The 12,057-nt window shown below is 39.2% G+C and overlaps 1 protein-coding gene and 1 pseudogene across 1 annotated transcript in view; both read left to right on the top strand.

Annotated features, from left to right (window-relative positions):
- The first annotated feature begins 6,484 nt into the window (after window positions 1–6,484).
- LOC133440375 (zinc finger protein 660-like) overlaps window positions 6,485–12,057 on the top strand; it is a 41,970-nt gene continuing 36,397 nt past the window's right edge. Inside the window, exons 1-2 of the mRNA XM_061717622.1 lie at window positions 6,485–6,543; window positions 6,687–6,792. Of these exons, the coding sequence (XP_061573606.1) occupies window positions 6,517–6,543; window positions 6,687–6,792 (133 nt within the window). The 5' untranslated portion in view covers window positions 6,485–6,516. The remainder of the gene's footprint in view (window positions 6,544–6,686; window positions 6,793–12,057) is intronic.
- LOC133440376 (zinc finger protein 432-like) lies at window positions 7,641–9,294 on the top strand (annotated as a pseudogene).

Here is a 12,057-nt window from a genome sequence, read left to right as displayed (position 1 = left end):
CCACACTGGTGAAAGGCCGTTCGTGTGCAACACCTGCAGCAAAACCTTTACTAAATTATCAGATCTTAAGCGCCACATAACCACACACACGGGCAAGAAGCGGTATTTGTGCAAGACGTGCAACAAAGGTTTTAGCTGCAGAATTTATTTGCTGAGTCACATGAAAAATCACCCGGAGGAGAAGTCTGGTGACTCGTGACAAATGAAGCTCATGTTGTCGTCCTCCGGGGGCAGCTGTCCACTCCTGTCTGACCCACAGAAGAAGAACCCGCAGAAGTCCAACCACCACCTCCTGTGGCTGATGAGCCTAATCCCCTCCCCACAAGGGTTGCAGGTTCAACCCGGATTTATGCTTCTCCGTCAACTTGACGCAGAGGGAACGATGTGGTCGTGTACTTTTTTTTAAAGTTCTGCATTGAGTTTGTTTGAATCCCTGTTCATTCTTAAAATTGTATTATTTGTTGCTGTTGGTAACTTGTCGTCTCCACGGTGCAAATAAAGAGCTGCTAGTATTTGCTGAAGTTTCTTTAAACGTGACAGTTTATTTCGTTCATATACAAAGCCTCTCTCACACGTCCTTTTTCCCGTCTGTTTCTTCTTCACTCACATTCTCTTTGTAAAGTTAATCTGCAGCTCCATGTTGTTAAACTCTCTCCATCTACTCCGTTCAGAGGTTATATATTGTGATGTTATACATAGTTCGGTGAAAATTGTAAAAGGCTTTATACATTTTAAAATCTGAGCTGCACGTACATCAGATTATCGTGATAATTCATGGGACAAACTAAGTCAAAACAATGTAATTCAAATGATCCATGCTGTTATTGTAACTATAAGTTACAACATATTTTTGTACGTTTTTTCATATTATTTAAATAATATGAAATTAACAATATTATTTAATCACATGTATAAAATCAAGGTGTACTATATTTACAACTCGTCTGACACGTGATTTATTATAAAGCTGATGTTGAGATCCGTGTTGAAGCTGCAGATCTGCAGGTTGGAGAGCAGGAAGAAGAGGGAGGATCATCGGGATCAGATTCCAGGAAGAGGACAGACTTTGGATTTAACCCTTTTATATCAGACATCCGTTTAGGAGTAAATGTCTTTTTACCTCAACTCATATTTAGTCAGAAATAATCATGAAAATGTAATTAAGTTTTCATTTTAGATTGATGACTTATATTGTTTATAATTCTGGAATATTACACTCCATATGTAGAAAGAGCAGCAGCGCCCCCTGGTGGTGAGTTATAAAAGCTCAACATAAACCCAAGAGTGAACAATCTGTCTTAATAATAATAAAAACACAAATAAAAAAAGACTTCAGTGCATCAACAAGAGGAAAGTTGTCAATGAGGCAGATTATTGGTACAGCGTGATCAGTACAACCAGCATTTAGTTCAGAAAACAATGTGGAAAGAGAAATGTCATCAAATGAAGTTGAAAAATGGAGATGCACTTTTGTCCTTTATCCTCAACTTCCTCAATCACGTCATTTTGATCCAGTTTGTTATTTCACTGGTCTTGGCTTCATCCTGTCCAGGTGTTGGAAGGTGAAGTGAAGCCGAAGCCATCGCTTCATCCACTGATCTGTTGGCACGGTAGGAAAACTGATAGGAATCCACTGTGTCAGGAACCATGGAGTTGATGTGGGTTAAAAAAAGATGATCTGCTCTGTTGGTCTCTGGAGAAGGTTTAATGAAAATGTTTCTCCATGAATAAGGACTAAAAATAACGTAAAAGTTCAAGACAGACTAATTATCCACAATATTTAACCAATAACGATGAAGTCATTAATGACATGAATGAGGTGGTTAATAATTTTAACAGGTATTTTGTGAGTGTTGGACCAAAGCTGGCAGAAAAATGTGTGATCCTGGATCAGCTGATGGATGGAAGGAAACATTAATAAGTAGAAATCCAGATTCAATGTTTCTTACAGCTGTGGAGGAGAGAGAAATCATAGATATTGTAAGTAAATGTAAAAACAAGGTGTCAACTGACTGTGGTGATATGACAATAGTCAAAAAGGTTATTGATGGATTGTTAACTGACATACAGCTGTAATCAGTCGCTCAGAACTGGGACATTTAAAAAAAAAAAGAAAACTACAAATGTCATCCCACTGTACAGAACTGGAGACAGACACCAATTCACTAATTACAGGCCTGATTCTTTACTCCCAACATTTTCTAAGATCCTAGAAAAAGTATTTATTTACAGGTTGGACAAATTAATGCCAATCAAAAGGCCACGCCCCTAATTACGCATTAAACTTCTTGCTTTATATAATTCCAACCTGCCACAATACGAGGAAAAAGAGGCTTCAAACCCCGGCAGAAAACCTGTGGGTGATTCATGCATGAATGAACCGTCATTCTGAGTTTGGGGGTTAGTTTGGGATCTTTATTCCCTCTAGTGGTAAAATGTTGGAAACTGCAGCTTTAAATGTGTCTTGTATATCTATATATTTCACACCAAAATCAGTTTGATTGTTTGATATTTAAATATTTTAATGTCTCAAAGACTTACCATGTGTATTATTTTGAAGCCCATTGCAATAAAAGTTTCTTAACAACATAAATGTTTTATGACAAATAATAAAGAACACATGAATTAAAAAATATTTTTATTTTATATATTGATATTAACAATCAGAAGCTTATCATATAAATTGTGTCAGCTCTCATTGTGTCGGAAAAAATAAAACTCTTTCTAAACCTTCTTGCTTGTGTTGTTTTCTCAGATGTAAATCACTTTGGATAAAAGCGTCTGCTAAATGACAGAAGTCGTAGTAAACCAGTGATGAAAAGAATGTTGTATGCATTTTGTTCTAATTACTTTCGTTGGTAAATGAAATACTTACTGTAACTGCGAGAAGGAACTATGTCATTTGTTCAGACTCCACTGCAGCCCTTCAGAGTTTGACTTCAAATAAAACAACAAGAGAAGATCTAGTGTTGGAAATATTAATGGTATTGTGGAGGTTATGCAGAACTGGAATTACTGTGCAGTTTTGTTGGGTTCCTGCCCACATGGGTGTTGATCGCAATGAGAAAGCAGACAATATTGCTAAAAGAGCATTGAAATTGAGTAGTGAGGTAATTATGGAAATTCCTTTTGGTAAAGGTGAAGCAAAATCATGAATTAGAAAGGCAGTGAGGGATTCATGGCAGAAGGTGTGGGACAACGGTGTAAAAGGGAGACATTTTTATAACATACAGAAGTCAATTAACGTGAAGGTTTTCAAAGGAAAGTGTAGGAGAGAGGAAGTCATCATTTCTAGATTAAGATTAGGTCATACTAGTTTAAAATCAACTCTGTATTTAATGTCAAAGTCCGTGTCTGATAAATGTGATGAGTGTGATGTCACAGAGAATGTAGAGCATGTGATTCTTAAATGTGGCAAGTATGAGGTAGAAAGGAACGCTTTAAGAGACAGGATGTACGAGCTGGGACGGGAATGGAGTTTAGTAGGTTATTAGGGAGGAGTGAGGTGATGAGGGATTGTTATAAGGAAATCCTTGTCTTTCTTAAAGATGCAGGGATAGATAATAAGATTTAAATGTGGTTATCTTATTTTATTTAGGTATTTCCTTTTTTCCCCCTTTAAATTAGACTGTAACCTGGTGTAATAATGATCCTGATGTTACACACTCCGGTACAGCAGGTGGCGGTAGAACCTAATAACGTTGGTTGTGATCCGCCATTAAACCTAGAGAAGAAGAAGGAGAGGACGGTTCTGTTGTTTCCTTTCTTTTTCCTCTTCAACAATGTCTAAGGTGAATCATCTGAGAGAGTTTATCGGTCAGCGACTAACAGCAGCTGCTGTAGAAATATTGTCAGTGTTTGAAAAAAGCATCTTGGAGTATGAAGAAGAGCTCGACCGTCAGCGCAGACTGTTGGACCTCGCCTGGAAACCTGAAATCAGACTCCACAGAGTCGGTACGTAACCCTGGAAAGTTGAATGAATGAACACATGAGTATGACTCCTACAAGATCCCTTTGTTTCCAGTTAAAAGCCGTGGTGATGAAGCAAACCAACTAAATGGGAAACTCCCCAGCTCAAGCAGCTGCTGATGTGGGATTCGGAAACATCCCGAACTAACTTGTTGTTCTGTTTACTTGGTGCTGCCTTTCATGCTCCATTCAGACTCTGGACCAGACTCATATTTCACACTTTACACTTAATCCTTTATTCTGTAGAAAAGATGCAGATCACACTGGCTCCGTGTAGATTTCTTTTTTTTAGAGCAAATCCACATTGGAAGAAGTATATCAAAATTAACTGTGTCAAAAGCTTTGGATAAATCAAGAAAGATTCCCAAAGTGTATTCATTATTATTGATTGCAGTGTGAATTTTATCAACTAATTGAAGTAAAGCCATTTCTGTAGAAGGATTTTTCCTAAATCCATATTGGTGTTTATACAGTACAAATGTTTCATCATTCTGTTATAGACCCATTTCTCCAGGATCTTTGAGAAACATGTGAGAACAGAAATGGGCCGGTAGTTTCTAAATACACTATGGTCTCCAGATTTGTAAACAGGGACTACTTTGGTGATTTTGAGGTCATTGGGTATTATTCCAGTTTCTAGAGATTTGGTGAAAATATGGCGCCTAATGGTCACACAGAGTAATGCACTTGTTTTCAAATATACTACATAGATGAAGGGGAAGACCGAAGGTTCAGGACAAAGTTTAAACCTCACAAATACAACCAAACAATCAACACTGGGAAGCACTTTTGACTTGTTAAAATCCTATCTTTTTGTCCCTTTTTGTAATTCCAGACCCCCCACAAGAAAATGTTTGTAAGGTGGAGGAGGACGGGGTTTTCAGTGACCAGCACCTGGATAACCTGGAGAGGAGCTGCAGCCCGGACCAGGAGGAACCAGGGCATCCACAGACTACAGAACTGGAGGAAGACTCCAGCGGTCAGGAGATGAAGCACGAGGACGTAGAGGTGGATGTCTCATTGGTCAATGTCGCTGATGTGAAAGTTGAAAATGGTGAACCAGGACCAAACTGTGGCCAGCTGCTGTTGCACACTTCTCCTGAAGCTCAAAACAAAGATGAGGAAGGGACTGAAAGTTTACGCTCAGACTCCAGTAAAACTGCAGATCCGGAGCCAATGAGACGACACGGTGACCACGAAGATGCTGCTGTCCCGTCAGACAGCAACTGTAAATCAAAGCTGACCAGGACCCACACGGGGAAGAAGGTATTTTCTTGCAGCACTTGCAGGAAAGAGTTCAGTAAAAGTAGTATTTTAATGGATCACATGAAGATCCACACTGGTGAAAGGCCGTACCCGTGCAACACCTGCGGAAAAACCTTTACTGAATCATCAGCTCTTAAACGGCACATAACCACACACACAAACATTATTTTTGGAAGATTCTAGGTTTCAAAGTCGATAGACTGTAATAATTTACCTTGTTGACTAATTAAGAAACATTTTGAGTGGATTTCTTTCCCTCAAAACACTCAGAAACACAGCCATGAAACCTTTTACATAATGTTACACAGAGAACAACCTGCCATCAAGACATTTATGAAAATATCTATATTTTTCCGTTTTGCAGGTTTCTACTGAGGAAATGCCTCCAGAAGATTCTGGTGTTACAAAGTCTTCCTCCACAATTGAAGATTTGGAACAGGTATATATTGATACTTTTAATAAACATTGTACATTATCTGACTATGAAATACTATTTTCTGAATGAATAGCAGCGGGGTGCTAAAAAGATTACAGTAGGTTTTAATCTTAACTCGCACACTGTGCTCGTAAATTATTTCTTCCAGTTTGCACATTTCCATTTTTAGTGGCAAGTGAAATACTCGCTCTGTAGAGCCCTGCAGTAACGTCACATTGGACTACCAAAACAGCCAAATCACTGATCATTCAAAAAGGTGTATTTGAAAACAGGGTTTTGTTTCTGTAAATCATATTTGTTTGTATCTGTAACCGTAGTTTTGTAAACTTGTACATAGTAGTAGCTATTAAATATTTAGCTGTATGAAAGTGAGCTTGCAAGTGTCTGAATGCACAGACTTGTAAAACGGAGTTTCCACACATGTAGAAGTTTACGAAACTAAGCTTACAGATAAATGCTTGTACTTAAATGTACAAGTTTGCAAAACTATAGTTACATGTACAAACATAAATGCACAGCTTTACAAAACTATGGTTACAGATACAAAACCCTGTTTTCAAGCACTCCTTTCTGAATGATACAATATTCCATAAAAAAGGTGCAACCAAATCATGTGCTGGTGCAACCAACTTTCTCAGTTGTCGCACCAGTGGACAAGTTAGTCTGGAGCCTGTGCAAGACATTTTTCACCTTCTAAAGCTGTATTTCCACACTTATTTTTATCCTGTCACTTAATGGAAATGAACAAATGAACACAGGCAGACCACAGTGTTAATTTTGAACACATCTGCTCTTGTTCTCTATCTTAGATGGACACGGAGAATCAGTTCTGCAGTCCAACTGAAATGGAGACAGTTGTCAACAGTGAGAGGGTAAGTTGAATGTAATGTAGACATTTGATGGACATTTGTTTGTTTTTTTTAATACTTTTAAGATAAATACATATGATTCTGAAATGTCTTGCTGCTCAAACTGTCTGGTAACAATAAATGTTACAATAAAAACATTCCAACAGTGTCAGAAACATAGCCTGGTGTGTGCAACTGTCTCCCCCTTGGACAAGTGTCTCCAGTGTGTGGGACCTGTGTCCTCCCTCAAGTGGCTTGGCTATAAATGCAGAGGTGAGATATTAAATTAATTAGCACTGTCTGGTGAAAGGTAGTAGGTGTATGTGCTGTGTTCTGTGGTACGATTAACCCCTCTATTAACACCTATGGAGAATGATCCTGGTACAGCATAGGCTACTGTACCTACTATTGTTTCAGTTTAACTATGGTGTCTTTATCAAATTGAAGACAGCTACCTTACTTTATTAGAGTGAGATTGGTTGCAGTCTGTGTCATATATGTCATCTAATTCAGATTACATAAAGATGTTTCATTCTGCCTTATTGGCACTGACCAGTTCTGCGAGGGTCGTACTGTAGGTTTTCCTCAATCCACCTTGTTCTCCACTTGGATGTGCGAACATTTACATCAATAAGTGTCAGTGAGTCGGTGAAGTGCTCAAACTCAGTCTTTCACTTTGTTTTTTAAATCAGTCACATATGCATCAAAAGTCTCTGATATTCCTTTCACTTGAATAAAGAACAGGTGCCTCAAATACCTCACATTTTTCCTTGGCTCACAATGTTGGCGGAAAAGTTCTTTCAATTGGCTCTTTTCACTGAATCAGACTTTTCGTCGATTCCGCTGGCGACAAGAAACCGCTCAAATCTCTGGATCCAGACTCTCCAATATTCTGCTAGATTTCCTACAGTCACAGTGCCGCCTAATGGTCACACAGAGTAATGCACTTGTTTTCAAATATACTACATAGATGAAGGGGAAGACCAAAGGTTCAGGACAAACTTTAAACCTCACAAATACAACCAAACAATCAACACTGGGAAGCACTTTTGACTTGTTAAAATCCTATCCTTTTGTCCCTTTTTTTAATTCCAGAACTCCCACAACAAAATGTTTGTAAGGTGGAGGAGGACAGGGTTTCCAGTGACCAGCACCTGGATAACCTGGAGAGGAGCTGCAGCCTGGACCAGGAGGAACCAGGGCATCCACAGACTACAGAACTGGAGGAAGACTCCAGCGGTCAGGAGATGAAGCACGAGGACGTAGAGGTGGATGTCTCATTGGTCAATGTTGCTGATGTGAAAGTTGAAAATGGTGAACCAGGACCAAACTGTGACCAGCTGCTGTTGCACACTTCTCCTGAAGCTCAAAACAAAGATGAGGAAGGAACTGAAAGTTTACGCTCAGACTCCAGTAAAACTGCAGATCCAGAGCCAATGAGACGACACGGTGACCACGAAGATGCTGCTGTCCCGTCAGACAGCAACTGTAAATCAAAGCTGACCAGGACCCACACGGGGAAGAAGGTATTTTCTTGCAGCACTTGCAGGAAAGAGTTCAGTAAAAATAGTACTTTAGTGGATCACATGAAGATCCACACTGGCGAAAGGCCGTACCTGTGCAACACCTGCGGAAAAACCTTTACTAAATCATCAGCTCTTAAACGGCACATAATCACGCACACGGGCGAGAAGCCCTACATCTGCAAAACATGTGGAAAAAGTTACACAGAACGTTCCAACCTGGTGATTCACTCGAGGAACCACACCGGCGAAAAGCCGTACCTGTGCAACACCTGCGGAAAAACCTTTACTAAATCATCAGCTCTTAAACGGCACATAACCATGCACACGGGCGAGAAGCCCGCGTGCGTGTACATCTGCAAAACGTGTGGAAAAAGTTACAGAGAACGTTCCAGACTGGTGATTCACTCAAGGATCCACACGGGCGAGAAGCCCTAGATTTGCAAAACCTGTGGAAAAAGTTACACAGAACGTTCCAGCCTGGCGATTCACTCAAGGACCCACACCGGCGAAAGGCCGTACCTGTGCAACACCTGCAACAAAACCTTTACTAAATCATCAGCTCTTAAAAGCCACAAAATCACGCACACGGGCGAGAAGCCCTACATCTGCAAAACATGTGGAAAAAGTTACAGAGAACGTTCCAAACTGGGGATTCACTCAAGGATCCACACGGGCGAGAAGCCCTACATTTGCAAAACATGTGGAAAGAGTTACAGGCTACGTTCCACCCTGGTGGTTCACTCGAGGACCCACACCGGCGAAAGGCCGTACCTGTGCAACACCTGCGGAAAAACCTTTACTAAATCATCACATCTTAACCGCCACATAACCACGCACACGGCTGAGAAGCTATATTTGTGCAAGACGTGCAACAAAGGTTTTAGCCGCAAAATTGATTTCCTGAGTCACATGAAAAATCACCCGGAGGAGAAGTCTGGTGACTCGTGACAAATGAAGCTCATGTCGTCGTCCTCCGGGGGCAGCTGTCCACTCCTGTCTGACCCACAGAAGAAGAACCCGCAGAAGTCCAACTACCAACTCCTGTGGCTGATGAGCCTAATCCCCTCCCCACAAGGTTTGCAGGTTCAATACAGATTTATGCTTCTCCGTCAACTTGACGCAGAGGGAACGATGTGGTTGTGTACTTTTTTTTAAAGTTCTGCATTGAGTTTGTTTGAATCCCTGTTCCTCCTTAAAATCGTATTATTTGTTGCTGTTGGTAACTTGCCGTCTCCACGGTGCAAATAAAGAGCTGTTAGTACTTGCTGAAGTTTCTTTAAATGTTTATTTCGTTCATCTACAATGCTTCTCTCACACGTCCTTTTTCCCATCTGTTTATTCTTCATTCACATTCTCTTTGTAAAGTTAATCTGCACTAACCTCTGAGCGGAGTAGATGGAGAGAGTTTAACAACATGGAGCATGTAGTTAAACTCTCTCCAGCTACTCCGTTCACAGGTTAGTCCAAGTTTGATATTTTTACGTGTTGAGTTTTTACAACGTTCCTCTGAAAAACAGGAAGAATCTTCAGAGAAACGAGGACAAAAGAAGAAACGCAACCATCGACACGTCAGAAACAGAACAGCCAACCATCTGTCACCATTTTATAAACTTTAATGTCTGCAGCATTAAACAAAAAACCTTGAAGATTTCAGAAGTCAGTGCAGTCAGATACGGTTTGCTTTTATTTCCCTTTTAAAATGTTTTTATTGATTTAGAAAACAAGAACATTTGGTATAAAGGTAAATGAGGAAATGAGTGTGATGTGAGATAAACATCGCGATACTTCAGTCACGATACAATACGATATTGCAGTATCCAAATTTTGCGATATATATATATATATATATATATATATATATATATATATATATATATATATATTGTGATGTTATACACAGTTCGCTGAAAACTGTAAAAGGGTTTAAGCATTTTAAATCTGAGCTGCGCGTACATCAGATTACCGTGATAATTCATGGGACAAACTAAGTCAAAACAATGTAATTCAAATGATCCATGCTGTTATTGTAACTATATAAGCTAAAGTTACAACATATCTGTGTACGTTTTTCATATTATTTAAATAATATGAAATTAACAATATTATTTAGTCACATGTATAAAATCAAGTTGTACTAGATTTACAACTCGTCTGAGACATGATTTATTCTAAAGCTGATGTTGAGAGCCGTGTTGAAGCTGCAGATCTGCAGGTTGGAGAGCAGGAAGAAGAGGGAGGATCATCGGGATCAGATTCCAGGAAGAGGACACACTTTGGATTTAACCCTTTTATATCAGACATCCGTTTAGGAGTAAATGTCTTTTTACCTCAACTCATATTTAGTCAGAAATAATCATGAAAATGTAATTAAGTTTTCATTTTTGATGGATGACTTATTATATTGTTTATAATTCTGGAATATTACACTCTCCATATGTGGAAAGAGCAGCAGTGCCCCCTGGTGATGAGTTATAAAAGCTCAACATAAACCCAAGAGTGAACAATCTAATAATAATAAAAACACAATTAAAAAAAGACTTCAGTGCATCAACAAGAGGAAAGTTGTCAGTGACGCAGATTATTGGTACAGCGTGATCAGTACAACCAGCATTTAGCTCAGAAAACAATGTGGAAAGAGAAATGTCATCAAATGAAGTTGAAAAGTGGAGATGCACTTTTGTCCTTTATCCTCAACTTCCTCAATCACGTCATTTTGATCCAGTTTGTTATTTCACTGGTCTTGGCTTCATCAAATGACACATCCAGGGACAGAAGCCGTGCGTAGGTGTTCATCCTGTCCAGGTGTTGGAAGGTGAAGTGAAGCCGAAGCCATCGCTTCATCCACTGATCTGTTGGCACGGTAGGAAAACTGATAGGAATCCACTGTGTCAGGAACCATGGAGTTGATGTGGGTTAAAAAAAGATGATCTGCTCTGTTGGTCTTTGGAGAAGGTTTAATGAAAATGTTTCTGGAGACAGACACCAATTCACTAATTACAGGCCTGATTCTTTACTCCCAACATTTTCTAAGATCTTAAAAAAAGTATTTATTTACAGGTTGGACAAATTAATGCCAATCAAAAGACCACGCCCCTAATTACGCTTTAAACTTCTTGCTTTATATAATTCCAACCTGCCACAATACGAGGAAAAAGAGGCTTCAAACCCCTGCAGAAAACCTGTGGGTGATTCATGCATGAATGAACCGTCATTCTGAGTTTGGGGGTTAGTTTGGGATCTTTATTCCCTCTAGTGGTTAAAAGTTGGAAACTGCAGCTTTAAATGAGTCTTGTATATCTATATATTTCACACCAAAATCAGTTTGATAATTTGATAGTTTGATCAGTTTGATATTTAAATGTTTTGATGTCTCAAAGACTTGCCATGTGTATTATTTTGAAGCCCATTGCAATAAAAGTTTCCTAAAAGCATAAACGCTTTATGACAAAAAAATATTTTTCTTTTATATATTGATATTAACAATCAGAAGCTTATCATATAAATTGTGTCAGCTCTCGTTGTGTCGGAAAAAATAAAACTCTTTCTAAACCTTCTTGCTTGTGTTGTTTTCTCAGATGTAAATCACTTTGGATAAAAGCGTCTGCTAAATGACAGAAGTCGTAGTAAACCTGTGATGAAAAAAATGTATGTATTTTGTTCTAATTACTTTTGTTGGTAAATGAAATACTGACTGTAACTGCGAGACGGAACTATATAGGTGTGGAGGGTAATGAGGTGGCAGATGAATTAGCAAAAAAGGCAGTACAGGAGGAAAGTATAGAAATCACTTTACAATAAGATTGTCAGAATACACTGAAATCATAAATAAGTCAACAAAAGAAGTGTGGCAGAGGGCATGGGGAACTGAAAAGAAAGGGAGGTCTTATTTTGCTATACAGAGCTCAGTGGAAAAAGGAAAATGCACTTTTAACTGTAAAAGGAAAGACTGAGTTGTTATTTCCAGGTTGAGGCTTGGGCATTGTGGGCTGAGGAGTGGGCTGGCTCTGATTGG

The sequence above is a fragment of the Cololabis saira genome, chromosome 3 (genome assembly GCF_033807715.1).
Source record: "Cololabis saira isolate AMF1-May2022 chromosome 3, fColSai1.1, whole genome shotgun sequence".
Lineage (NCBI taxonomy): Eukaryota > Metazoa > Chordata > Actinopteri > Beloniformes > Belonidae > Cololabis > Cololabis saira.
This window is presented reverse-complemented; position numbering and strand designations above follow the sequence as displayed.